Source organism: Macrosteles quadrilineatus, unplaced genomic scaffold (assembly GCF_028750875.1).
Source record: "Macrosteles quadrilineatus isolate MER2022 unplaced genomic scaffold, UCM_ALF_1.0 Scaffold_9__3_contigs__length_116548681, whole genome shotgun sequence".
Classification (NCBI taxonomy): Eukaryota; Metazoa; Arthropoda; class Insecta; order Hemiptera; family Cicadellidae; genus Macrosteles; species Macrosteles quadrilineatus.
In genome coordinates, this window is record NW_026542602.1 from 111,624,748 (window position 1) to 111,652,187 (window position 27,440).

The 27,440-nt window shown below is 33.9% G+C and overlaps 1 protein-coding gene and 1 long non-coding RNA gene across 2 annotated transcripts; one reads left to right on the forward strand and one right to left on the reverse strand.

Annotated features, from left to right (window-relative positions):
• The first annotated feature begins 5,239 nt into the window (after nucleotides 1–5,239).
• LOC129002502 (uncharacterized) lies at nucleotides 5,240–11,002 on the forward strand. Its single transcript, XR_008491583.1, has 2 exons — nucleotides 5,240–5,513; nucleotides 7,304–11,002. It is a non-coding gene; the product is annotated as an uncharacterized LOC129002502 (long non-coding RNA).
• LOC129002500 (C1GALT1-specific chaperone 1-like protein) lies at nucleotides 9,934–26,538 on the reverse strand. The gene is made up of 5 exons (XM_054430349.1): nucleotides 25,598–26,538; nucleotides 24,301–24,458; nucleotides 21,837–21,992; nucleotides 19,397–19,538; nucleotides 9,934–9,982 (listed from the first exon to the last, which is right to left on the reverse strand). Exons 1-5 carry the CDS (start codon nucleotides 26,346–26,348, stop codon nucleotides 9,960–9,962), a joined length of 1,230 nt encoding a protein of 409 aa, XP_054286324.1. The 5' UTR covers nucleotides 26,349–26,538; the 3' UTR covers nucleotides 9,934–9,959.
• Between the last annotated feature and the right edge of the window lie 902 nt (nucleotides 26,539–27,440).

Below are 27,440 nucleotides of genomic sequence, written 5' to 3' on the forward strand. Positions count from 1 at the left end.
TCAGGCCAATTTTTTTACACTTTAATCATTAAAATCGAAATTCAATCTATGCCTGGCTTGTTCTCAGCCAGGTCTTTGCTCATGAGAACGTGACTTGAACTTGAGATCTTGCGATCATCTTTACTTTTCATTCCTATGAGGGGTCAGCGAGCGTTTAGTATTGTTCATGAGTTTGTAAAGAAAATGATTTAATAATTTAAATTTTTAATTTCCATATGTTTATAAGGGCATTTAACAACTGCGCAATTAATAAGTACTGTAAACCATATTACTGTAAAAGGCCGGTCTTTATAAATTATATAGTTCTAAAAGAAATTTCTATTTGACCTCTTTGTCACAAAAACATACTTCTTTGTATAGTGATTGTTATGTAAATGCAGTTGTCATCGTAATCTACAATTATTGATCTGTCTAAGTGTTATTTTTTCAATAAATGTAAATATCTTGTTTGGTAAACAAAGGATGTAATTGAATCTGTAAGTTAAGACAAGTATGCGAAAACTACAGTTTTCCATTAGCTCAAGCCTAAATTATATTGTATGTAATGTAGCTTGTTATATTTCTTTATTTTGTCACGTAAAAACATTTAAATTATGTATGATGTATAAATATAAAAAAATTTAACAACAAATCCATTTAAAAGTAAAGTTTAGACATTGTTACGGTCGACATTGGTACATTATCATTGGCGAAAATGCACATGCACATTAACATTAATGCGGCTATGTGTTTAAGTTGAGACACGTTTGTAGAAAACACTAAAAAGGCAATCTTCTAAACAATTTTAAAATATTTACAACTTTAATTATATAGAAATGTTCATAACACAGTAAGTAATTCCATTAGTTGCATAAGCTTTTACGTGAGTCTTTTTAATTAATTGAAAATTAAGTCTGTAATAACTCTTAAAATAGCTCCTGTAATACCGGTACTTGATAATTGCTTGATTTCTAGCAACGAGTACACAAGTTAAAAATTCAACAATGCATTAACATAACAAGCTCTCTTTCACGCTGCAAGACTAGTAAACGGCAAAAGTAAGGCAGAACGGCAGAACTGCGGTATTGGTTTACCATACACGCCTGCAACGATGTGCTGCAAACCGCGCGACGAGTAGCTAAATGAACCGTAGAGTAAGTGAGCCTTCTAATATTTGTAGAGGGTTCACTTACTCTACAGATCATTGTGCCAATGAACTGTAGAGTAAGTGAGCCGTCTTCTATTTGTGTAATAGTTATCATGAAATAGGCTCGTATAGTATACGAGCCTACTCCTGTAATTTATTTAAATTCAGTATTTTGGCTCGTATACTATACGAGCTTATTCCTGAATTATTCAAGAATTCATACGCTTGGCTCATAGGCACAATGATCTGTAGAGTAAGTGAACCCTCTTCATTTATTTGATATTTTTGATCGGCTCGTATAGTATACGAGCCTGTAGTGCAAGTGAACCTTCAATATTATTTACGAAGCTCGTATAGACTATGATTTGTAGAGTAAGTGAGCCATGTGTTTTAAGAATTACATATTTGGAGGCTCATTGTGTCAATGATTCGTAGAGTAAGTGAACCCTAACCCACTTCACTTCACCAACAAACTAGCACTAGCGGCACAATTTGTTTTTCAGGATTAATTTTGCCAACAGTGTCATTTAGAGGCTTCTGATTGATGTTAAGGTTTACTAATTGAAAAATTAGTTTTGTTCATAGAATAAAATTATTATAAATGCTTCAAATTCAATTTTATATTTTTTTATTATGAAATTAAATGCTCATAACCTAACCAAACCAACCAAACGTGCTGACAATGAAAAAATCTAATGAAGGTTTATAAATCGAAAAAATAGTTGTGTTCATAAAATAAAATTATAAATGCCTCAAATCCTATTTTATAATTTTTTAATTATAAAATTAAACTATCATAACCTAACCAAACTAACCAGACTTGCTGATAATGAAAAATCGAATGAAGGTTTTTTTCGGGAAAATGTTTCTGTTCATAAAATAAAACTATAAATGGGTCAAATTCGATTTTATAATGTTTTAATTATAAAATTAAACCATCATAACCTAACCAAACCAACCAAACGTGTTGATAATGAAAAAAATCAAATACAAAAAATTAAGTTCTTCGGGTGGGATTCGAACCCGGGTCCTTCAGATTATCAGTCCAGCACGCTATCCACTACATACCGAGGTCGTTGTAATCACTCCGTATCGTTGCGGTAATTATGTTCCCTCAGCCAATCAGAAGCCTAAAAATACTGTAGGCAACACTAAACCTGAAATAAAAATTCAGCGCACTAGCGTCTCATTTTCCGCTTGTTCCAGAAACTGACGGGAACCTTTTCTGCGAAAGAGTGGGGGATTGTGGGAGAGCCCCACACGTAATTTAAGAAAATCTTTAAATTTATTTTATAATATTTTAGTTAGAAAATTAACTTTTTAACTATTAAATTAATTTTAAAATTTTTAATTATAAAATTAAACTGTCATAACCTAACCTAACCAACCAAACTTGCTGATAATATAAAATACCCCCGCCGCAGCAAACCTGCAGACTAAGCGAATTTCCATTTGTCTGATTGGATTTACACTAAAATGTCTCCTTAAAAATGTCACATTAATTCCCTATTTAAATAACATTAGTTTAACGAGTACTTAGGTTTGCTGTAACAGGGAGGGTAAAAAGGTGTGTGTGTGTTTTTCTTTGTAAAATTTTAATAGTTAAGTATGAAATTAATGCATTTTCCAAATCTGATCAAAATATGTTCATAAACAAGCAAACTACAACTTAACAGTTTACTTATTCTCCATAAGAATAACATGGGAATTTTAAATTAACCGATTTTTTGGAATTTTCTCTGTAACCAGGCGCATAACAACACTTCAATATACTAAATTATTTGTTTTTTTTAAGCTCTACAAAATGTTTTGAAAAGAAATTGTTAAATTTTAAGTTTTTAGGCTCAAAAATAGGAAAAACCAATTTTTACCCCATAAACCCCTGTTCATATAGTCCGATCATGCTGGTTCGCGAACTCGTTCGAATAAACGTAGGTTTACACGTTTGTACTAAATTTCATCAAAATCGGATGATATATATATATATATGAATCTGAACGGATGGTGTTTTTGGCCTCTAGGGACCTCAAAACGAAAAATTAAATCGGCCCTGGGTCCAGGTCTTACCATGAGTACTACGGTAATAGCTTATTCCCTATATGGGAAAAACGCTAAAAGATATAAAATAGCCTAAAAACCGAATGAAGGTTTACTTATAACTAATTTTTAATTATAAAATTAATTTTAAAATTTGTTATTATAAAATTAAACTGCCATAACCTAACCGAACCAACTAAACTTGCTGATAATATAAAAAATATATAAGTTAATGAAAAATCTAATGAAGGTTTACTAATTTAAAAAAATAGTTCTGTTCATAAATAAAATTATAAATGCCTCAAATTCTAACAAAAGATTCGCAATCTAAGCAAAGCCTTGGACAATAAGTTAGTGTCTCGGGCGGGATTCAAACTCCGGGCGGAGACCTCCAGATCACGAGTCCGAGACGCTATCAACTACGTCACGAACACCGATGGAATCATATCGTCTTGTTACGGTAATGGTGTTCCATAAAGAGCAGAGTGACGTCACGCCCCCCACTCCTTCTCTAAAGAGGTTCTCATCAGTTCCTGACAGGGGAGGGGAAACCGAGACGCCTTAAACAAACGCCACCGCCGCTCGCCGCTACCGCGCCGGCGCCGTTCTTTCTTGGTTCTGTTCTAGTCTAGTCCTTCAAGTTAGTGACGTGAGGCTGGATCGCCCATTCCAGCACACTTTTTTTAAATGAATACAAAAAAGTGTGCTATTCATAACGGCTATTAAAAAAAAGGTGTGCTCTTCTAATAATTGTGATATAATTAATTAATAACTTCTTGATTAGCATCGTACGTGTTATTAAATTACCTGAAACATACAGAAAATATATACGTCTAATAACACTTGCAATAATATATTTACACTTATACTGTTGACTTATTCACGAATTCGCCTATGGGTCTGATGATGATTGGAGTGTCCAATCGAAATCGATCACCACTTACCAACTTTAACATGTATTTACCGTTTTGTAAGTCAACAGTATAAGTGTAAATATATTATTGCAAGTGTTATTAGTCGTAGGCCTATATATTTTCTGTATTTTTCAGATATAATTAATTGTATTTGGGCGGGCCAGAATCACGGCTGGCCCGCCCATTTCAGCTACAGATCTATAAACCATTCCAAAAAACTGTGCTGAAAGTGTGCTCACAGGAATCATAAATAAAAAAAAGTGTGCCGCCCCCGTTACTAAACAAATAACCCTCGAGTTGTGAGGGTAATAAGATTACCCAGCCCGCCCATTTTATCTACAGATCTATAAACCATGCCAAAAAACTGTGCTGAAAGTGTGCTCGCAGTAATCATTAATAAAAAAATTGTGCCAACCCCGTTACTAAACAAATAACCCCTAACTGGTAAGGGTAATAAAATTACCCAGCCCGCCCATTTCAGCTACAGATCTATAAACCATGCTAAAAAGCTGTGCTGAAAGTGTGCTCACAGGAATCATTAATAAAAAAAAGTGTGCCTCCCAAGTTACTAAACAAATAACCCCTAAGTGGTAAGGGTAATAAAATTACCCAGCCCGCCCATTTCAGCTACAGATCTACAAACCATGCCAAAAAAACTGTGCTGAAAGTGTGCTCACAGGAATCATTAATAAAAAAAGTGTGCTGCCTCCGTTACTAAACAAATAACCCCTTACTGGTAAGGGTAATAAAATTACCCAGCCCTAACGGGGGCGGCACACTTTTTTTTATTAATGATTCCTGTGAACACACTTTCAGCACAGTTTTTTGGTATGTTTTATAGATCTGTAGCTGAAATGAATCATGAATCAGAATCACGGCTGGCCCGCCCAAATACAATTGATTATATCACAATTATTAGAAGAACACACTTTTTTTATAGCCGTTATGAAGAGCACACTTTTTTGTATACATTTAAAAAAAAGTGTGCTGGAATGGGCGGGCCAGCTTCCCTCTCCCTCTGTACTGTCTGCGTTCGTTGTAGTGTTCAGTTCAGTCAGTCGTTCAGTTTCAGTGTTGAGTGTTGTTGGTGTTGTTGAGTGTTGAGTGTTCGTGTTCAGTTCAGTGTTAGTTAGTGTTAGTGTTGTGACTTGACTAGTGACTAGTGAGTGACAGTGACGTCAGTGTGACCTGTGTGACTGTGAGTGAGTGTTCCAGTGACACTAATGACATTATTCCATTATCGTACTGACTTATTGTGTAACAATTAGGCCTACAAAAAAAAAAATTTTGTTGTGGTAACTTAGGCCTGACAAGTGACAAGATTTTGTAGTTTAGTGCTACCTAGGCCTATTCTTGCAGGTTCAAATACATTATTAATTTAGTTAGGAGATACAAGATAATTCCAAGAATAATTTAGGTTGTCGAGATTGTTCAAGGTAGGCCTAAGCTTAGTGCTTGCTTAGTATAAGTTAATAGATAGGAATTTTGAGTATGGTTGACATAGGCTTAATAGGTAATTTAGCCTAGGCATTTAATAGAGAATTATCATGTGCACCTAATCCTGCTCTAAGAAACACACTACTACACTTAACTTAGGCCTAATTAAGTTAGCTAGAGTGAATTGCACACTAACTTAGCCTAGGCTAGCTGAAAACTTTATACAGTACCTTATACCATCCATCGCTGACCAGTAATGACTGTGGATGGCAGTAGGTCATGAGATCCATTCATCACTTTCCTCTACAAAATATTCTTTAGTGGAATAGAGAGGCCGTGCCTTTAGTAGTTCCTCTAAAAGCGGATTATTTCTCTTGACCGAATGAAGGTTTACTAGGTAATCAAATCAATAGTTTCAATCGATATTTAGGGTAGCCCAGTTAAGCCACTGTGGTTATTATTTACTTTCCTTAACTTACTTAGCCTATAAGACCTTTCATAAACTGTTCTTAGACACCAACACTAAAACTTTCTCAAATGACCTTTTAGTTGCCGAGGCTTCCTGTAGACACCATGCCTGGTACTAGATACCACACCTGGAAAACTCGGTTAAACATCATGACAGGGGGCAGTTTCCTATACTAGACACCTCACTAAGATTACTAGACACCATTAAACTTACCTAGATTACGAGACACCATGCCCACATTACGGTTACAGTAGGTTAGGCTATACGAGGTGTCTAGTAACTTAGCGAGCTTTTACCCCCACCCAAAACCCGATATTCGCACCAGTCCCCTAGATGGTAGGGGTTATTGCTGATATGTATCCGATTGTAGGGGTCAAAGGAAGCCTCAGCAACAAAATAGTCATTTAAGAAAGTTTAAGTGTTGGTGTTTAGGAACAGTTTAAACTCGTCTTATAGAATGTTTTAAATGAGTTGAGGATAGGCTAATTGTTAACTTAGTGAATGATGCTATAAAAAAGTCGCATGTGTTAGATGGTGACAAGGTCAAAGGTTTGGACCATTCTGTTTCTAAAAGTAGGCTAACAGGCTATATCCATTGGTATTGGAAAACACTCTTAAATTAAAATTAAATAGGTAGGCTAGTTTGATGACCATACTGGTAACTATTTACAAACTCAGGCCCAAATTTGTAATTATTAGGCATAGGCAAAACCATAGACTAAGCAACACAAGTAGACTCCTCATCCCATTGTAAATTTTGAAGCTAGTTTTTTGTGTCTAGTTCATGTACGTCCACACTGATCGCTAGTGTAGACAACATTTTGTTTCTATGATTTTAGGGTTATTTTCATGATTTGTGCTTTACTATTTGGTTATATAACTAGGAGACCAGTTATTGTTTATGATTATGTCCTTTTATTAGGTTAAACGAGGTTTTAAATGACTGCAATAACAAGAAACAAATTGTAAACAAAACATAACCTCTATAGTTGGACGTACAGAACTAACAATAAAATTGGCTTCAGCTGTTCCATTAGGATGACTAATCTACTAAGGGAGTATGTTTTATCTATGGCAAAACATAGCATAGGCATAGCTTATTAGAAGGCTAATACTAACTTAACTCACAAGATCGTTAATCTAATCTTATGTTCTACATACCATAATTTAAAGTTAACATTCAGTAAGTTGTTTAAGTCTTAGAATCACATGTCGAGATGAATCTCAACACAAAAAACTTGAAAACCTAATTTTTCTCATTAGCATTAAGTTAAAACTTACCCTTATCTAGATTACCCTTAATTGAAATTGATATTGCAGATGGCGTTTTCCTGGATATTAGGTGGAAAGAAGAAAGAAGAAAAACAAGCACCGGTAATAGAGGCTGTTGAAGTGGGCTCTGATGAAGGTTATACAATTATTCAAGCCAATACTCCTCAGGTAGGTGGATTGTATCCTCAGATTCCATCTTCTGCTTACTCAACCAACCCATACACACCACTACCATACTACCCAGTGTTGCCTCAACGAGGGAATCAACAAACGGCTGACACCAATGCAAGGACTCATGTACAAAACCAACTTGATGGAATACCATTTGTGTTGAACCCAGCTTTGGAACAATCATCCAAGCAAACCCATCTAGCAGGACTTGAAGAATTGCGAAGGGCCGTGTTTCAAATTGCTGCAGATATAAATGACTCAGCGTATAGCTATGACTTTAAAACAGAATATAATATAATGCGGGAAGCGTCTGCGTATCATGAAAGTTAGATGTGAAGTAAAGTATAAAACAGATCAATAAATTGTAAATGTTATCTTTAAATATGTACTATTTGATTTATGGCTGTTAACTTTTTTTTATAAGTTAATGAGAATTGTAATTACTTGTTAAATATTTGTTCTTAGTCACAACTTCTCAATTACAAAAGTTATAAATTTATTTTTCATATAGTTATTTTTCTATTAGAAGAATCAATCACATAAAGCTAAAGATTTGCACAAGACCATACTATCATCATACCATCATACTATTTTTCAAACTTAAATTCAACAAATACATAAAATACACTCATCACAGCAAACCTGCAGACTAAGCAAATTTCCATTTATCTGGCTCGATTTATAATAAAATATTCCCTTAAAGTTGTCAGATGTATTTCCTATTTAAATAATACCTATTAATTTTAGTGATTACTTAGGTTTGCTGCTAAAGGGAATGTATTGAGGTGTGTTTTTTATAGAAATTTTGATAGATTATTATGAAATAAACAAAATTGCCAAAATTGATTAAAATAAACAAGCAAACTACAACAGTTAATAAAAAAAACATAGGTATTATAAATTTACAATTTTTTTAAATATCTGTAAACGTTTGGGCATACAACAACGCTTCAAAATACGAAATTATTTTTTTTTTAAGCTCTACAAAATTGTTTGGAAAGAAATGATGAAATGTTATGTTTGTAGGGTCAAAATGGGAAAATTAATTTTCACCCCATAAAAACCCCCGTTCCCATAGTCCGATTATGCTGGTTCGCGAACTCGTTGAAATAAATGTAAAGGTTTACATAAATTGAATCAAAATCGGATCATTTTTGCTCGAGTTATCGCGCTAACAGACACACACACACACACACATATATATTGGGCTCTGGGGACCTCAAAACGAAAAAAGTAATTCGGTCCTGGGTCTAGGTCTTATCATGAGACCTACGGTAATAGCTTATTCCCTATATAGGAAATTCGCTAAAAACAAAGACTATGAGAGTCTTGGTGCCTCAATATATTTATTGAAAACAGTACCTATTAATAATAATGGACAACCACCATTTCTAGCATGATAGGCTTCAAATGTGCTCAAAGGTTTATACATACAGTATTGTACTGTGACCAATGCCTAGCAACTATCTATGTCCGTTGGTACAAATATTTCTTTTATCTTCAATTTTGAGATGTTGAATATGCATGTGTAAATATAAATGTCACCCTATATCTTGTGTATGCATTTCAAATATAAATATGTATCTGTAAGTATATTATGTAAGTAAACATGTTACATTATAATTTATATTGTTTTAATATTTCTGTAATTAATGTATGGCCATTGCTTCATAAAAACGATGGTGCAAATACAAATTAGATAGGAGTAGCCAATCGGATTTGCAATCTTGTCACATTAAATTAATTTCACTCATGATTCATAATTTTGATGAATTGATATAGGCCTACGTCAATTAGAGTTATAAAAAATTACTTTGTTTTTTTTTTAAAGTGAAAGCCACGTAAAATTCATCATCCGTACTGGCTCTCAAGAGTAAAAGACTGTGCATGAGTTTTTTATTCAGTACTATTTACTACAACCTAAAAGAAACACTTAACAACAAGAATAAGAAGCAACACTACTTAAAACAATAGCAAAATAGATTAAAAGCCAGCCTACATAGTTTTCTAGCTTGTTTAGTTCTATAAACATCTGTGATGAAGTGTTTTAGGTGTTATCGTTTGTATGAGATAAGATTAGTAATTTATGTTGAAGAGACAGGTTGTATATTTTATGTTTTTTATTAGAACAAATGTTTAATAGAATAAAGTAATTTCCAACTTCCAAGTTTATGTTGGTCATCTGAGTGGCTCCATACGTACTACATTCAAAATAGAATAACTTAATCTCAACAGATCAGAATGCACAATTTTCTCTAGATTTGATAACTACTGAAAGTGTTAGTTTAGATCTGCACGTTCTGTTTTAATTGTCAAGGAAGTTGAAGTATCATAGTAGTGATAGATTTTTTATGTTTATTATTGCTGCAAATTATCTAAATATATGAGGTCTTGTCAAAAAGTATCTTCAATAAATTGTGGAAGTTTTGGAATGACTTCTTAATGACCATTGCACTTGTGTTAAAAACCACAACTTGCGTTTAACATTTTATTTAAATCAAAAGTGCAGTGCGGCTTTATGTAAGTTGTGTTTTCATTTGAAGCTTTCAATACAACCTGAAATAAAAGACATATTTAAATTTTAACAGTAATACTATGTAAACCTTAAGTTATTAATTTAAGTGGCCAATTATTTTAATTTAGAAATCATGACTTTGATGTTTGCTGTAGCATGTAATTTTACCTGCTAATATATTTTTGTGGATGAATGGTTGTGCAATGAATACTTTATGGTGTTAACACTTAACTAAATGTCTGTTCTATTGATTTGTAATTCCTATTGATAGCCATCCCTATATTGCGTTTTAGGTTTTCTTTATCTTAAAATAACTATATTTATTATTGCGAATTTAAAGAGAACAGTACTGCTAAGGAGCTTAGTAAAAATATGATAAACAAGATGGATTACTTCTTGTATGATTGTTGGCCTTACCAAAAAACCCCATGCATTTCTTGGTTTTTAATTTTTTCACAATTATTTCAACTTAAGATTTTTGTTCTGTTGATTTAAAGAATTCTCTTTCTTAGTAAAAAACCTTTTTTCTAAGTATTACAGAGACAGTGATTTGCAGTGTTAAAAAGTGGTCCGTTAAACATGTTTTTAAGTGGTTTCTAGCGTTCTTTTTGTAAACACACCAAATTGACTAAGAGTGAGCATTAATACTTTTCCACAAACCAGTAGCCTACATTCCAATTTACAAAAGTGAAGAAAAAGAACAATTTTTTTCATTTGGTAACAACAACAAAACTTTCACCTCCAATAAGCAAGACATTAAATACATTTGAAAGTTTTTATAATGTGATTCTTTTAATACTTTGCTTTGAAATGGCGACCATAGGTCTACGAATGTAAGTATTTTAAGCCAAGTATGAATGGAGATGAGTGTAGGATGAGTGGATCTTGTTTGTAGTCTTGTTAGTGACCAAGGCTAAAATATTCCTTTTAATTAATAGCCTTCCTGGATACACTTGTGTAACTAGGTAACTATTAAGTTAGATTAACGAGGTTCTATGTGCCTAAAATAACTACTGTTATTGTGATGTAATGTGATAAATAAATGATTATGTTTAAGCATACACCTTTTGTTAATTATTTCTGTGTGACCCCCTTATCTGCTAAGAGCCATGTCACAGCCCAAAATAAACAGTTTTTAAGAAGTTAGAAAGCAGTTTTGTACAATAGATTTAAAGAACAATGATAAACACAAATAATTAATAATCTCGAGTATCCAAATAGGTTAACCCACAGTATTTTAAACCCTTTCCCTGATCTAAGAAAATATGACAGGGTTTTCAATCTAAGAATTCCCATCACCTAATTTGACTTGGGAATTCTTCTTCTACCAATGCTAATATTGCTCCGTGGTTTGCGTGTACACTTAAACAAGGCTCCTCGCCGGTTACTGGCATAATTTTAAAACAGAATGACACCATTTGCAGCTCTGTAGCTGATGGTTACTATTCGCTGTGTGTTTTTATAATTGTTAAATCTCCCGTTGTTAGCAAGATAAAGTGAGTGTTGCGTTTTTTAATCACAAGAAACATATCCGATGCCGACATTCATCGCCAGATGACTGAAGGTTATGGCCCTAATGCAATAAAAATGGAGGTTATGAACACTTTTCCCTTGTGGTCTTCTGTGAGAAATCTGGGTACCCACCAAAAACTCAATTCCTTCGGAAATGTTAATTTTCATGGTCACTTCATGAACTCCCAAGCCAATGTCTGCACTTCTCCCTGTATAGTTGCATTAGGGTCATAAACTACAGTCTTTTGGCGATGAATGTCAGAATCGGTTATGTTACTTGTGGTAAAGAACACATCGCTCACCTTATGTCTAATACAACGGGAGATTCAATAATAAAAAAAAAAAAAAACAGCACACATTGAAATGTACTCAACAGCTACAAACGCAACAACGACATAAATATAAATTTAAACGAATGGTGTTTTTGGCCTCTGGGGACATTGAAATGAAAAAGTAAATCACTCCTGAGTGTAGGTTTTTCCGTGCCAGGTATTAGCCTCTTGTCTATAGGGAAATTCACTAAAAGACATCAAACATGCAACTTGGTATCTATAATATTAAAACGAAACAGTGTTTTTTTATTTCACGATTCTGAATCAACCACTCGACGGATTTTCATGATTTTTGTGTTGAAAGAAAGATAATTTTGAGAACTAGGGAATGTCGAAGCCATAAATTTAGTTTAGGGTCCCAGTTTTTAAGAAATTAAGTTTTAATTTTTATAAAGTCTAGCAGCCGACGCTAAGATTCTAAACTAGCTTTTGGCATAAAATAATTTGCTTAACATAACAGCTGTAAACATTCAGCTTTTGTGTCACAAATTCAGCATTTGGATAAAAATGTAAAGACATACTTAGGGTTGACTTATTTATATTATGTGTAATGCTAATCATTGATACGTTCAATTCTTCTGTAAGAGGATGACAGATTAATTAAATTATACAATTAGACCACAGTTTAAAATAGTTTAGACCAAAATAAACCACAGTACAAATCGAGGCTCTGTACATGAGTCTTAATAAAAAAGGATAAATGCAAATTATTTTACTACTCCACTTTTCAAGGAAAGAATAGAAAAATAACAATGTTTACGTGTTTTAATTCTTCATGGTAGCGTTTTGTTTACAATTAATGTTTGTCTGCTTTAACTTTGTTTGGATATGGCTCGGAAATATTGATGTCATAAAAAGAAGATCAAGAATAATCAGGAATCACGATTTTAAATTACCACCACAACCTCAGCCGGGTTTTATACAAAGATAAACAGATGGATGACATAGATTGAACACAACGTCAACATTGACCTAGGATACTGCAATTAGACAAACCATCCTTTTATGAAATCGTGTTCAGTTGTGGTTACGTTTGGGGGTGCCTATATCAGCGTCCCCAAACGTGAAAATATCACTTTTATTTCAACTATGAATATATTGTAGTTTAAATTAACTAATATGGGAAATTACGATGTACATTTATTCAATGAGGGTGGGTAATCATCAAGGATAGAACTGATAACGGTATGGATAATAAACATTGACAATTACGTCATTAGCTTTACTAGCGTGTTTACTTTTTATATTCCTGCTACATGTGACCAGTTCTTTTTTTCAAATGAATGTTATTTTAACCAAACAGCTGTTTCAAAACAAACTGTTATTGTTTTTACTTTTCTTTGTTTACACTTATTTATTTAGCAATTAATGCAGTGAAATTGATTTAAAGGATAGGTGTGACGATTAGTTTTGATTTTAGGACACCAAAGTTATGTGTACTGTGAATTTTATTGGATATTATCGTTTTATTTTAGGTCGTTTCTATTCAGACCTACTGGAAATTGTGTATAGTAGTTGTATTGTGGTGATAATAATTATGGAAGAGGCAGGTATGCTATGGAAGGCGGTATCGTTGACTAGGTCTATACACTTCTCAATTGACTATTACTCTCTCTACTGTAGGCTACTTATAATCAGTGTGCGTCTGTGCGAATCGGCTGCAAATCTCACTTCAACGCTTTTCACATCGTAAAAATTGCAGAATTGCTGTTTTATTGTAAAATTATCGGATTTAAAATGCATATTGTATAGGCCTATGATGGAATAAAAACATATTTGGTCACACAACATTTGTTTACAAGATGATTTTTCACATTAAAACTGCAAGAAACTTTGTCTTTATATGTGTAAACTAGCTGATCTGAATTGTACACGGTTTTAACTGACTACTGAATTCCCGTACGTAGGACGGGCTTACACCTCGTCATTATAAAAGAGAATGTAAAAATAAGTAAAGGAAATAATAAATTCACAATAAAAATAGTAAAATTTTTAATAAACTTATAAAAATAACAAATCTTTTAACAATGCAGCTCTTTTAGACACAGCCAGAGCATAAACTAAAGCAAACAGTTAAAACTGTCTTTAAATGTTGTTTGAACAATTATTAACTCTATAACTTTCTATCACCATTGCATATGAACTAAATTCTGCCCTTAAAGTAAAAATCTGTGACATTAGGGTTCTGGGTAGGAGAGGATGATCAAAAGAAAAATAGGGATGTGTCAGAAAAGGGTAGGGTTACAAAAAGAACTATACAAATCAGTTGTCAAGAAACAAAGTTGAAACTTGAAAAGAACTTAAACCAACAATGTCATCCCTGTGATCCACCAGAAGATAATGTGCACTTTGTTTATCTTTCGAAGTCTTAAGTCTAAAAAAAATCCCATAAATAAAAAATAAATAAACCTGTGCATAAAACTGTAATGTTATATTTGGATATTGTATACATTTTTGTAAATACAACGTTGATGTCATGGATCACACAATAAAGTAATTTGTACACAACAAAATCTGATATGACAAAGAATTAGGATACAAGTTTTTGCTGTGTGGAACACAATATACAATTTATATTCCTCAAAGACCTCATAAGTTGAGCACCTAAAACACGTATTTACTTTTTAAAGTTTTGTAGTCATTAAATTGTATGAATTTCGTTAGAACATAAAATAACAACTGAAAATTCTTTTGAAGGCAAGTCACAATTATTTCAATTCAAATGATAAATACCCGTCCGTTGCATAAAACCTGTAGACTAAGCGAATTACCATTTGCCGATTTGTTTTTCACTAAATCTATTTAAATAACATCGGTTTAAAGAGTAACAAATTTTGCTGCTACAGGTTGGGCAACAAAGTGTATTTTTAAGTAAAATATTAATGGTATACAAATAAAACAAATAAATTTGCCAGGTTTTATCAAAATATATAACTTCTTGATCAGCATTGTACGTGTTATTAAATTTACAGAAAGTAAATAAAAGAAACGTCTTATAACACTTAAAACATATATTTACGCTTATACTGTTACTCACAAGACGGTAAATATACAAAAAAGATGGTAAGTGGTGATCGATTTCGATTGAACACCCCAATCATCATCAGACCCATGTCTGATCAGACCATGATTGTCTGATGATTGAGTCTGAAATTAACAATTTTTTGAATTCTTTCTGTGACTAATAACTGTACAATAACACAATACACTAATATATTTTGAGAGTCAAAAATGGGAAAAACCAATTTTTACCTCATAAAACCCCGTTCATACATGTTTGTACTAATTTCATCAAAATCAGATGATTTTTGCTCGAAATATCATTCTAATGGACAAATGATTTGAACGGATGGTGGTTTTGATTTCTGGGGACATCCAAACAAAAAGTAAATCGATCCTAGGTCCAGGTCTTCCCATGAGACCTATCGTAATAGCTTATTGTCTATATGGGAAATTCGCTACCACGGTGTACTAGAATTTTAAGTAAAAAAAGTCCTTGAGGGTATTGACAATGAGCTACAGTAAATTAATTAACATAACAATTAACCTTACTAAAAGGTAAACTAGTAATTCTGCTAAAACAAAATTATATAAAAAAAGATCAACTTTTTCAATAGAGTATGCAATACAGTTTATGCAAGTTAAAATATCACTACAGTATTACAAAAACCTGCCTGGTCCAAACACAATAAGCCCATTTTACTTTCTTAACTTCATATCTGTTTGTCCCATTTTAAATACAATAAGGAAATTTTATTTTGGCTGTCCAATTCTTACACAGGAACACTATAGAGATTTTGAATGGGTGGGATTGGCGGGCCTTGAGTAATTACTTAATAATAGATGCTTGGTCCAAAAGATGAGGGTTAATCCTAGACTTTAATCTGTGAAAATCATTTTTCCAATTTCATTACTTTTTAAATGTTTTTTCATTATTATTTATTAATTATAAGTTTCATTAAGGCAACCAAATTCAATTAATTCTAAGATGAAAATGTATTATTTATATATCAAGAATTGTTGAAATATATATATTTTTTAATTTGATCAAAAAATATTGCTAGATTATGGAGAAATGTAGGCTATTGTTCTGTTTCTAAAAAAGGAAAATTTACTTATATTTTCATTTCATTATTATTCTTTTTAATTTATGCAAATATATATATATATCCGTTTTGGAAATATGTCCATTGTAAAATAAATCCATTTTAATGGGGGGAGCGAGATGGTCTAGTGGTTAGAGCGCGAGACTCCAGTTCCTGGGGTCCCGGGTTCAAATCCCGCCAAATCACCATTGGATTTTATCCAAGTGATAATTCTGTAGCCCCTGGGTCTAGCCTGACTTAATGTGAAAAACAATTCCGGGCTCGTGCCTAGCGTCTTAGGACAAAAAAATTTTGTTAAATAAATTAATTGTTTTATTTTTTTTTTCTTAATATGAGTACAGTTTACATTAGTCAATTTAGCTACTGTTGTACAAGTGCTAACCAGGTACGCCAGCAGAAACAGACGGGCTTTATGTCCATTGTTGGATTTAGTGCTAAAAAAAAGTATTGTTGTACTTTTATTTTGTTAATTAAAACACTTGTTCATTAAGTTTAATTTTTATTTCTTGTTAAACACTTATGTTTCCTTGAAAATTAATTTTAATCACCAAACAAAATACATACGAGGACTGTTCAGAAAATACAGAAAGTTTGAACAAGAAAAGAAAATCCATTATATAAATATTAAAGAGGAACTTTAAATACTACTTTTCTACATATTCGCCAAACAATTTGAGGCACTTATCACAGTGGTTAGTGGGATTTTCAATTTGTCAGTCGTAAAATTAGGCCTATACCATCTGCGAGCCCAACCTGGACACATGCAATCGGAGCCTCTCGGCTTCATCATGATGACCAATAACCGTGATGATAACCAAGTGAAAGTTATGTGGAGCAAGGTCTGGGGCTGGATTGCCGGGTGTTTGGGGGGAAACTCCCATTTGAATGAATGAAAGAGATCTTGCAAGTGATTTTCCAAGTGAGGACAGTCATTGTCATGCAACAATTCTATTTTGGACGTGAAATTTTGTTCCGCCATTTTGAAACTGAATGCACCATTTCTGGAGGACAGAATTGTGAATTGTCAGTTTCTGTAGGCTACAATCCATTCAATTGACAATAAATCTCTCTTAGTTTCAAGTTTATGGCCAGCAAAAACCATATTGCAGACATCTAACAACTAGCAGGATTAATTGCAGCACACTAAACTGTAAAATTGTGACAATGGTCAGCACAATTATTACAACACTTCTGTTTTCTCGGCTGGACTGTCATTGAGGAGGCGAACTTGTCTGTATATATATATTGCAAGATTAGTGCTTGCCTAACAACATCAAAGAAAATGTTTCCTAATTTCTGAACAACCCTCGCATTAAGATAATTAGATGCAAGAGTCTTATGTAGCTGCATTACTAAAAACTATTTATCTCGCCAGGATCTTTGTTGTACAATGATCTAGGGGCGGCTGGCTCCAGTTTTTAACCATTAAAAAGCTATTGACTTTATAATCACACTAGCGACTTGCAGATGGTTAGTTGAGCACAATTAAAAAACTGAGCTTTTGCTTACTCGGCAATACTTATGGAAAGATAATTTATTACTATTTTAAGGTATAAAATTCTATGTTATTAATATACCGGGTGTTTCAAAATGACTCACCCGGTTTCAACGCTTTATAACTTTTATACTATTAAACTTACCGCTATAAAATACACATCAAACGAAAAAGCAACTCAAAGAGTTTATGCCTACCAAAGACACATTATTTAATAAAATCGATCCAGCAGAATTGTAGATTTAATTGTACAAAGTTAAAAAGTAATCTCCAACTTTTTTTAACACTAGAAATTTGGAGGTTACTTGACGTTTTTGCAAAAAACTTTAAAATGGTGAGGAAATCGATCAAAGTGGAAGGTAATATTCCGAAAGAGAATAAAATTTCCTACAATCTACTATTATGCATTTCTTGAAAATACTCAATAAATGTAGCCTAAATTTACCTTAAAATAAAAAAGTGTGAAATTTAATGTTTGCTATGTCTATTGTCTACATTGAAGACGGGGATTTTAAATTTTTTTCATTTTTAAGCAATCTTTGGTACCTTTCTTGAGTATTTTCAAAAAATGCATAGTAGTAGATTGTATGAAATTTTATTCTCTTTCGGAATATTACCTTCCACTTTGGTCGATTTCCTCACCATTTAAAAGTTATTTGCAAAAACGTCAAGTAACCTCCAAATTTCTAGTGCTAAAAAAAGTTGGAGATAACTTTTTAACTTTGTACAATTTACTACAACTTTTTTTTTTTGTAGATTTACTACAGTTCTGCTGGATCGATTTTATTAAATAATGTTTCTTTGGTAGGCATAAACTCTTTGAGTTGCTTTTTCGTTTGATGTGTATTTTATAGCGGTAAGTTTAATAGTATAAAAGTTATAAAGCGTTAAAACCGGGTGAGTCATTTTGAAACACCCGATACTTACCAAATAATACATTTTGTTATTTATTTTTATCTTAACAAGCTTACCAATACAGGACCTGACCAATCAGGTTGCATTAGTAGGAGATTACTGAAGTAAATTAAAACTCCTTAAATTGTATTTATCTTACTAATATTATAAATGTGAAAGTTTGTGTGTTTGTTTGTGTGTTTGAAGTTCAATCACGCATAAACCACTGGACGGAAATGCGGATAAATTTGGCATGATGATAGCTTACATTCCCGATTAACATATAGGCATATTCTTATCTCAAAAATCCTTTCGGGCTCCGCCCCAGTGGCTCTGTAATTCCCCACGTTAACCTTATGAGTATTCATATTTAAAGGGAATTAAAGAATTTAGTCAGCTGTTTCAACTAAAAAAGTTGGTTCTATGATATGGAAAAGCATTAAAAAGTTATAAGATTTACCAACAGGGTCTAATTTGAACTAAGCAGCAACAAGAAAACTGTGATTCGCAATGAGAACTGTCAAAGTAGGATTGTTTACAGTTATGTTTATGTTTTTCATTTCATGAATAATTTGTGATATTTTGCGAATTGTTGATAATTTTTCTCTATTGTTTAGGTGAAGTGGTAGAACATTATGGCTATGGTAGATGTGTAATACTATAGAATACTGTAAATTTAAAAAAGCAAATTTTATCAAACTGTGTCCTCCCTTATTGCAAACACAAAGCTTGAGTATAACTGCAATAAGCATTTTATACTTATATTCCAACCCCGTACGAAGGACGGGTACTCTGCTAGTATATATATATGAAAAACTTCTAAAACAGTCATACATGAATTTGTGATGTGTTAAATTCTACACTTTTAATGAGTATAAAAATATAAAATAGACATCTCTGAATACTGATGTAAGGAAATGTGCCTAGCCTACAATATGATTTCATTAGCAGACTTTATGATACAAGTGATGGTAAAATCTCCAAGTTTAGATTGCCAAAGACTAGAAAGTACATTTAACGATTTAATAATTTACGAAATTGTTAAAAAATACAACCTTCTTCAATCATACATAACATAAATATTGTGTGAAATAAAAATGTAATCTTACGATTTACCCAAAAACAAAGCTTTCAACTTCTCATTGAAGCTACTTGGAGAGTCGACTTTGTTGCTCCACAGTTCATAATACTGGTCTGGCGATATCGCAGAGAGATTAACATCAGGTCCGAGCTCATCCGAAACAAACCTCTGCCACACCTGATAACCAATTAAAAATTATCATTATGATGTTGAAGATATCATTAACAATTAAAAGTACATGGGAAGTAAAGGATGTTTAACAAATATTTTTAAATATTATTTAATACCTTAAATATAAGTTGGATTAGAATATTTTGCTTAAAAGTTGTAACTCTGGTCAGCATAACAGTAGCCGCCTAATAAAATAGCATGACATCATCTGGCCGCAGGGTTGTTAGTTTTGACCGAGTCATTGATGTGTTATCAGTATCACCACCCTGGGTCTGGCATACCCCCACGTTCATGCTTGTGTTACCAGTACTATGTTCATTGGGGGGTCTAGTGTACCCCCGTGCACGTAGTAGGTCTCAGTTTCATCATCATAATTAGTATTACTGTAATAACTTTATCCTACTAATAATATTATAAATGAGAAAGTTTGGATGGATGTATGGATGTATGTTTGTGACAAGTGAACGCGAAAAATACTGGTCGGATTGGGCTGAAATTTGGCATGATGATAGCTCACATTCCCGATTAACATATAGGCATATTCTTATTTCAAAAATCCTTTCGGGCTCCGCCCCAGTGGCTCTGGAGTTTCCCATGTTAACCTTATGAGAAATGGAATTATTGAATCTTAACAGCTGTTTCAATTAAACAAGTTGGTTCTGTTCTATGATGTTCAATAGCATTAAAGTTACAAGGATTACCAACAGGGTGCAGCACTATTATTTCTTTTACATTTATGACAACAGCTAATTTGCAACCAAAAGGTGAGTGAGCGTAGCGAACGAACTTCAACCTGGAGGCGAGTTAGCGTAGCGAACGAGCTAACCTGAAGGCAAGTGAGCGCAGCGAACGAGCTCCAACCTAAAGGTGAGTGAGCGTAGCGAACAAACTTCAACCAGGACGTGATTGAGCCATGCGAACGAGATAATCTTGAAAATTAAGAAGTTAAACGGGGCAAAGCCCGCGGGTTACAGCTAGTTATTTATAATTCTGATAGTTTTGCACTAAAATTTGGTATTTTTGTCCAATGCAGACAGTGCACCGCGCCTTCGCACTAGGAGGCTAGATCAGTGGACTCTATGGTTGGACATTTCCATCCAATTGGTTTACAGATACTTAGTTTTTTTTTGGCAAACTTTCAATAGGTACCATAAAAATTATAAAAAATAAAGTTATTAATATTAATTATGATAATAAAACTGAAACACTAATACACGCACAGGGGTACACTAGACCCCCAGAAGAACACTGGTAACGCGCGTGGGGGTATTCCAGGCCCAGGGTGGTGATAACATGTCAATGACTCGATCAAGACTAACAACCCTGCGGCCAGATGATACAGTATTATTAGCATATGCTATTTTAGGAAGCTGCTGTTATGCTCACCAGGGTTGCCACTATACTTGTAAAATTATGACAAAATTATCATACGTTGGAGTATGTCATTACCCTTAGCGCGCGTTTAAGGGTTAAGAAGTCATTAGATAGGTCGTAGCCATCAAGCAAAAAATCTTTGAAATCCATCAGGGCTCTGTCTCAGTTGCCTTCAAAGTCCCCATGTCATTCTTATGGAGAAAATGTTTGTTTACATTTAACCAGTTGAATACTTTGAAATTTACATTTACAAATTTGAAACAGCTGGTTATACTCAAATTGAAATAAATGGAGATTATGTGCAATGAGGATTTATTAGATTTGTTGAAAAGATAAAAACGTACTCTGTTTTTTGTGGTTTAAAAATTAGTGTTTCAGTACAAAACATGTATTTAAAAGTTCAATGAATTTAAAAGTCAACTTATAGTACAGCAGTTTGTTGTGGTTTTTAAGTGTTGTTTTACTGAAACTAAATAACAGGATATTATTTATAAGTGGACGATAATATCAATATCGAAGGAACAATATTTTTGTATCCAGTTTCTTCTACTGTAAGAGATGGCACTTGCATTCTTCTGTATGATTGTTTATCTTAGGTGCTCAAGAATAATGATCAGATATTATTGATATTAGAACAGGAAGAAGTCTTGGATAGGAAAGGTCTAGAGATGGGAAAATAAAGCTTGATGAGGGACAAGGAAACAGTTGAGATGTTTAGGACAGTAGCTAGGTAAATAGGAAGAACCAGGGATACATACAGGCTTTTGGAAAAAGAAAGAAACAAAAACCAAAGTAAATGACAACCTTCTATACATTAATGACTCTATTACTCCCCTCACAGAAAGTAAGTAAAAAAAATAGATTAAATATATTGCTCAAGTTTATTCATCATGTGTTGATATACACAAATAATGGTGTCCAATACCCTACCTGGTCAGATGGGGTGAATCTCCTAGACTTGTTGTTTCCCAGATGTCCGGGATGAAAGTGTACGTGCAAGTTGTAGAGGAGGTAGTGGTAGAAGTAGATGTGAGCAGCATCCGTGCCTTGGAATGTAACAGATTGAGAGCTGCAGCAATCTTGGCCCTGTGGAAACAAATGCTCTCTTACTTTTCCATGGTTTTGGATAAGTATATTAATCATATTTTAGCTGTAAGCGGACAATAGGCTACACATTTACAAAATAAAAGTAAGGCACAATGAGTATTCCATTGTACATTGAAACGCCGACTATCCGAATTAATTGGGACCGGGGTCAATTGGGATGATCAAAAATTTGGATAATCGAACACAGAATGGTAATAAAGAAAAACAAAGTGTTACACAACGAATGAACTTTATTGAGGATAACTAAGACAGAATAGAGCTGTTAAATTGAATTGAAGAACAGTAGAGGAACAAATACTGAGATTAATAAAAACAAAACTACAGTAAAATATAAAGTTCTTTAACAACGCTTGTACATCTCAATCAGCGTAAGTTGTCGTGACCTTGTCGCTCGTTTCCGCACATCTAGATCACGCAGGTGCCGGACGGCAAGAAGCTGTACACGATCACAGTCCGGTAGCCGCTCCATCCATTTGAGGATGTTATCTAAGCACAAACGCCTCACTATGTGATACAGTAGACTCTTGATAATTCGAAATTGGTGGGCCAAGCATATAAATTTGAATTATCCAGAGTTTTGAATTATCAAGAATTCGATTTATCGGGAGAAAAATAAACCATTCGAATTACAGAGAGTTCATTTCTTTAATACATACAAAGGTACAGCACGTTACAATAAAACATCATACATACAGTATTTTAGTACACTTTTAAACAATCAACGGCTTATTTTTCAGTTACTGTAGTTGAAAAGAAATCTGTTATTTAGCGCTATATATTTCGCCAATAGCTGAACTATCAGCTGTCGACAACTGTTTGTGCTCAAGGAGATGTCGCGCAATTTAGAGATCGGATTGCCAACTTAGAAAAACAAGTCAGCGAACTAACTCAGACTACTGCTCTAACTAAACAAACATCAAAACGTCCAACACTAGCCTACCATGGGAACAGGATGTACTGTAGCCTACTGTATAGTTTCCTGTTATGACAGGAAGAGATTACTTCGAATTATAGTGTTTTGCCGACTTAACTTCGAATTACTGTGTGACTTTGATTTATAGAGTGTTTTTTCGACAAAACTTCAAATTACAGCATGACTTCGAATTATAGAGTGTTAACCGACGAAACTTCGAATTACTGAGTTACTTCGAATTATAGAGTGTTTTTCCGACGAAACTTCGAATTACTGCGTGTTACAAATTGACCTGCCCTCTATTTGGACTTTGAAATACCAAGTGTATCAAAATGCATGGTAAAAATTTGAAATATTGAGAGATTCTCTAGGGACTGAGCCTTCATTTTGAATTATCGAAAGTTTTGAATTAGGCCTATCAAGTGTTTGAATTACCAAGAGTGGACTGTAGTACACTTTCGTCTCCTGCCTCTTTGTATCCTGCCGTCTCATTGTTTTCATTCATATTCCTGTTCATCCATGACACTCACTGCGATTTTATCATCTATCATTATCTGGTATCCTTGATCGTTCTTATCACATTCCAACCACTCTTCCATATCATCGACATCACACTCCGAACAACCCGCAATTTCCTTAGCCATGTTTACTAACTCCCCAACTAGCGGCAATTCTGGTCTGTTGATAGCTAGTCATGACTTGCTATGAACCGGTGCCGTATCACATGTTTTGTTACCGTCTGGTCTTTTAGTGTTAAATCCTTCCAGTGTTAAATGTTCAGTTTCATGTTTTTATGTTGTGTCCATGTTATTTATTTACTATAAACTTTTGACGAACTCCACCATGAGGAATATCTAATGACTACTGCTTGACATTCTCCTGACCCGAAGATGTGTTAAATGTTCAGTTTCGTGTTTTTATGTTGTGTCCATGTTATTTATTTACTATAAACTTTTGACAAACTCCACCATGAGGAATATCTAATGACTACTGCTTGACATTCTCCTGACCCGAAGATGTGCTTCTGTAGCACAAGACAGCTGTAGTCACTATGAACTACATAGGATCGTTTTGGACAGTAACAAGGTATTTTAAACCACTAAACGTTACGGGCCACACCATCATTAAACTAAAATAAGAGCAAAAAAATCCGAACCCGTGCATGTAGAAAGACCTCAATGTTACACTTGTCAGTGTACCTAACGCCTTAACCAACTGAGCTAACTTACCATGCTACAACGCTGCTAATGCCGCTTTAAGCGCATTAGCGCTCGTAGGTGAGATTCAACGAACTACCACATTAAACTACAGTCAGGCTTAGGTTTAAAAGTGTTAAACTAGATGAATACCCTACTAATAAATTTATGCATTCACCTGAACAACTGGATATAGACTGTTCTTGTGGTAGTTGTTGAGGATCTGTTCGTTCCCAGGTGCCATCAGCTGGGCTGGAGTGAACATATGGAACCTGTCTCGGCCCAGCTGATCCCTTGTGTCTATTAGAGGTGCTCCTAGCTCTAACAGGAATTTATCTGCAAGGAATTGTCGAATAAAACTTTTTAGATTTTAAGTTAAGTCTCATTATAAAATCTTATAGCCTACTTAGGCATCTATAAAGTAACCTAGATATTAAAAAAAAAAAAAAAAAAACTATTATGCCTCCACAGCCTAGAATTAGTTGATTGAAATCAATTATATTTATCGAGCATAGCTAGTAAATATTTCATGGTCCAACCTTTTTTCCTAGAGTCCCACATTGTAATTTTTAAAGGGAAGGCGAGCCAGTTATATTTCAGTGCAAAAAGTTAACCCCCCCCCCCCCCCCCACCAAGCACACAAAGGCAACTTGGCTATTAAAGAGTTTAGTGGTGTTTTTGAGATTTTCTTGCTTAGTTTTTATTTTTTAATTGTTAACTGTGATCCCAGGAAATAATCACGGTATCACTGAGACTGCCAGAGGTGTATCAATGTGATCACGAGAAAAGATCATCGAAGTGTTTGCTATCTAAAAGAGTGTTTTTCGTGGCTATCTGCAGGAAATTAATTTACCATTAAGTATAAATAAATAACCAAGGGTTAATTTAATTTATAGCTAAGTTAGGCTTTATTTGCTAACTTACCGTACCGTGACGGTTGTTTGGAGTTTGGTTGGATTAGGTTTATAGTTAGATTAGGTTTAGACATATTTGTAGGCCTACCTGTTTTTGAGTTGAGTGCATCAAAAGTTTTAGGCCTTTTACCCTAAAATAATGTCCCACATATCGCCCCCCCCCCCCTCCAATCAACCCTGATTCCCACCGGTCCCCTAGATGGTATAGGTTGAGTAGTATGAGCTTCCCCATTTAGGCTATTTTATGTGCACTAAGTTATGCATTTTAGGTTTTATATTAAGAAAGTTAGGCACTTATTTGTGTAAAAACTACTTAAGTTACCTAACTTAAAAATTCCATGTGTCCGTAATCAAGAAATTTTATTTAGCATGCCGGCTTATCAAAAAATTGGTAAGGGTAAAAATGTAAAACCCCCAACTCAATAACCTTGGTGAGTTAAAATAACTTAGGCTATGCCTATTAACTTGTTGTACTTAAGACTTATAGGCTAACTTAAACTGGGATTGCTTCCACAAAGACACAGCTAACTTATGTTACCCTACGTTTTTAGTCCTACTTACCAAGGTAATAGTCTTCGTTTTTCCAATACTTTCCACTTTTCACACATGATTCTGAAGAAGGAAAGAGTGACCTTAGAGCTTTGATACTTCCTTTACTTAAAACATAACCTGCTCCAGCAAAGTTATAGTGTACATTCCACAAAAACGCTGGACGTCCAAAATAAAATAAATCTTCGTAGTTCTTACCAAACAAATAGTATCTTAAATTTTCAGGTATTGCAAAAATATCGTCAGGTACAAATAAAACCCACTGGTAGTTGTTTCCACTTTTGTCCAAGTGATTTATTACTTCACACAAATAATGCCAGGAACTCTTTGGCCTCATCACAGTAATTTTAATATAACTTTCAGGCTTAAGGCCATAAAACATCACATGATTGCAGTGTTTCATCCATGTATTCATAGCAGCATAAGCATTGTTGACATTTTTCACAAACATTACACACATTATGTTTACTTTATGTTTTAAAAGTTGTGATTCTAAAAAGGTAGCTAATGATTGGTTTCCAGAGTAACTATAATAATCAAAGTTTACCCTGTATGTCATGTATCTCATCTTTTTCAACCATTTGTGATAAAACTCTTCATGGTTAGTTGAAGGGTTATGTAGAGCTGTGTGTGCATAATAAATACTCTTATTTGGTGTAACTCTACCAAATTTATCTTTGCTCACAGTCAAAATAAACGCAAAAATAACCCCAATGCTAAATCCCAACAAAAATACGGATGATTTGCTGGGATAAATGGCCATTTCTTGGATTTGGAAAACTAAAACATAACCTAGCCAAGTAAGTAGAAGCACTCTTATTTTCCACTAAAAAGTTTTTTATTACAACTTTTCGCATATTTGAAAATGCTACAATTCACACAATAACAACTGCAGATTTTACATCTCGCAAACTTATTTAAGACTTAATTTAGCTTACATTTGGTGCACGCAAACAACTTAGGTCAATTAATTGGTCAATTCACTTGACTTGACTCTTGAATGATGGATGACGATGACAGTCAAAGACATACAATGACAATAATAACAATGACAATAATTGACAAATGAGTAAATGAAAAAAAAAACTAATTGCCAAAGCAAAGACATGAAAGGTTTTTCCCGCTTTTTTTATTGTCACTTTTTGAAAGACTCAGTGGAATGAGGTCGGCAGTGGCTATTCGCACGTCAGACGTGCGCCGCTACCACGCACGTCTGCTCCAAATGACGTCACATTACGTTCCTAATCTAGTAACCGTTATAGCTGTTTGGGAACAGGTTGCACACAAAGATATCCTAGTATTAGGAACGTTAACGGTAGTACCTCATATTAGCCGAACCGAAATCGAAATGGATCAATGGATGGGGATGGGATCAACTTCGTAAAAAGAAAGGTAAAAGAGTTGAACAGAGCCAAAGAGGTTATAAGCAACCAAAAATATAGGTGCTGGCCAATAATAAGATGTTTATTAGAAATACAAATTAGAAGATTCAATATAGGAATCGTAAAAAACTTAAGCCTATGCCTGATGTTAGCCTACTTTACCTTTACCAATCAAAGACTACTGCCTATAAAAGGTAGTACCTAATATTGGTAGGCCTATGTTGGCCTAGATAGCCCAGAAGTAGGCTAGGCATTAGGATAAAATATTAATGAATCACCAGGGGCCCATTTCATAATAGTCTCTTCCTGATTGCCATTAACGACTTGGGGTGGCATGGAAATCTTGTGCTGTTTGCTGACGATACTACCTTGTATACCAGAGGAAAAACACCGCTCCTTGCAGAGGAACTAGCGAAAAATTATCTGAAAGATGTGGAGCTGTGGTTCAGGGCAAACAAACTGCAACTAAATGA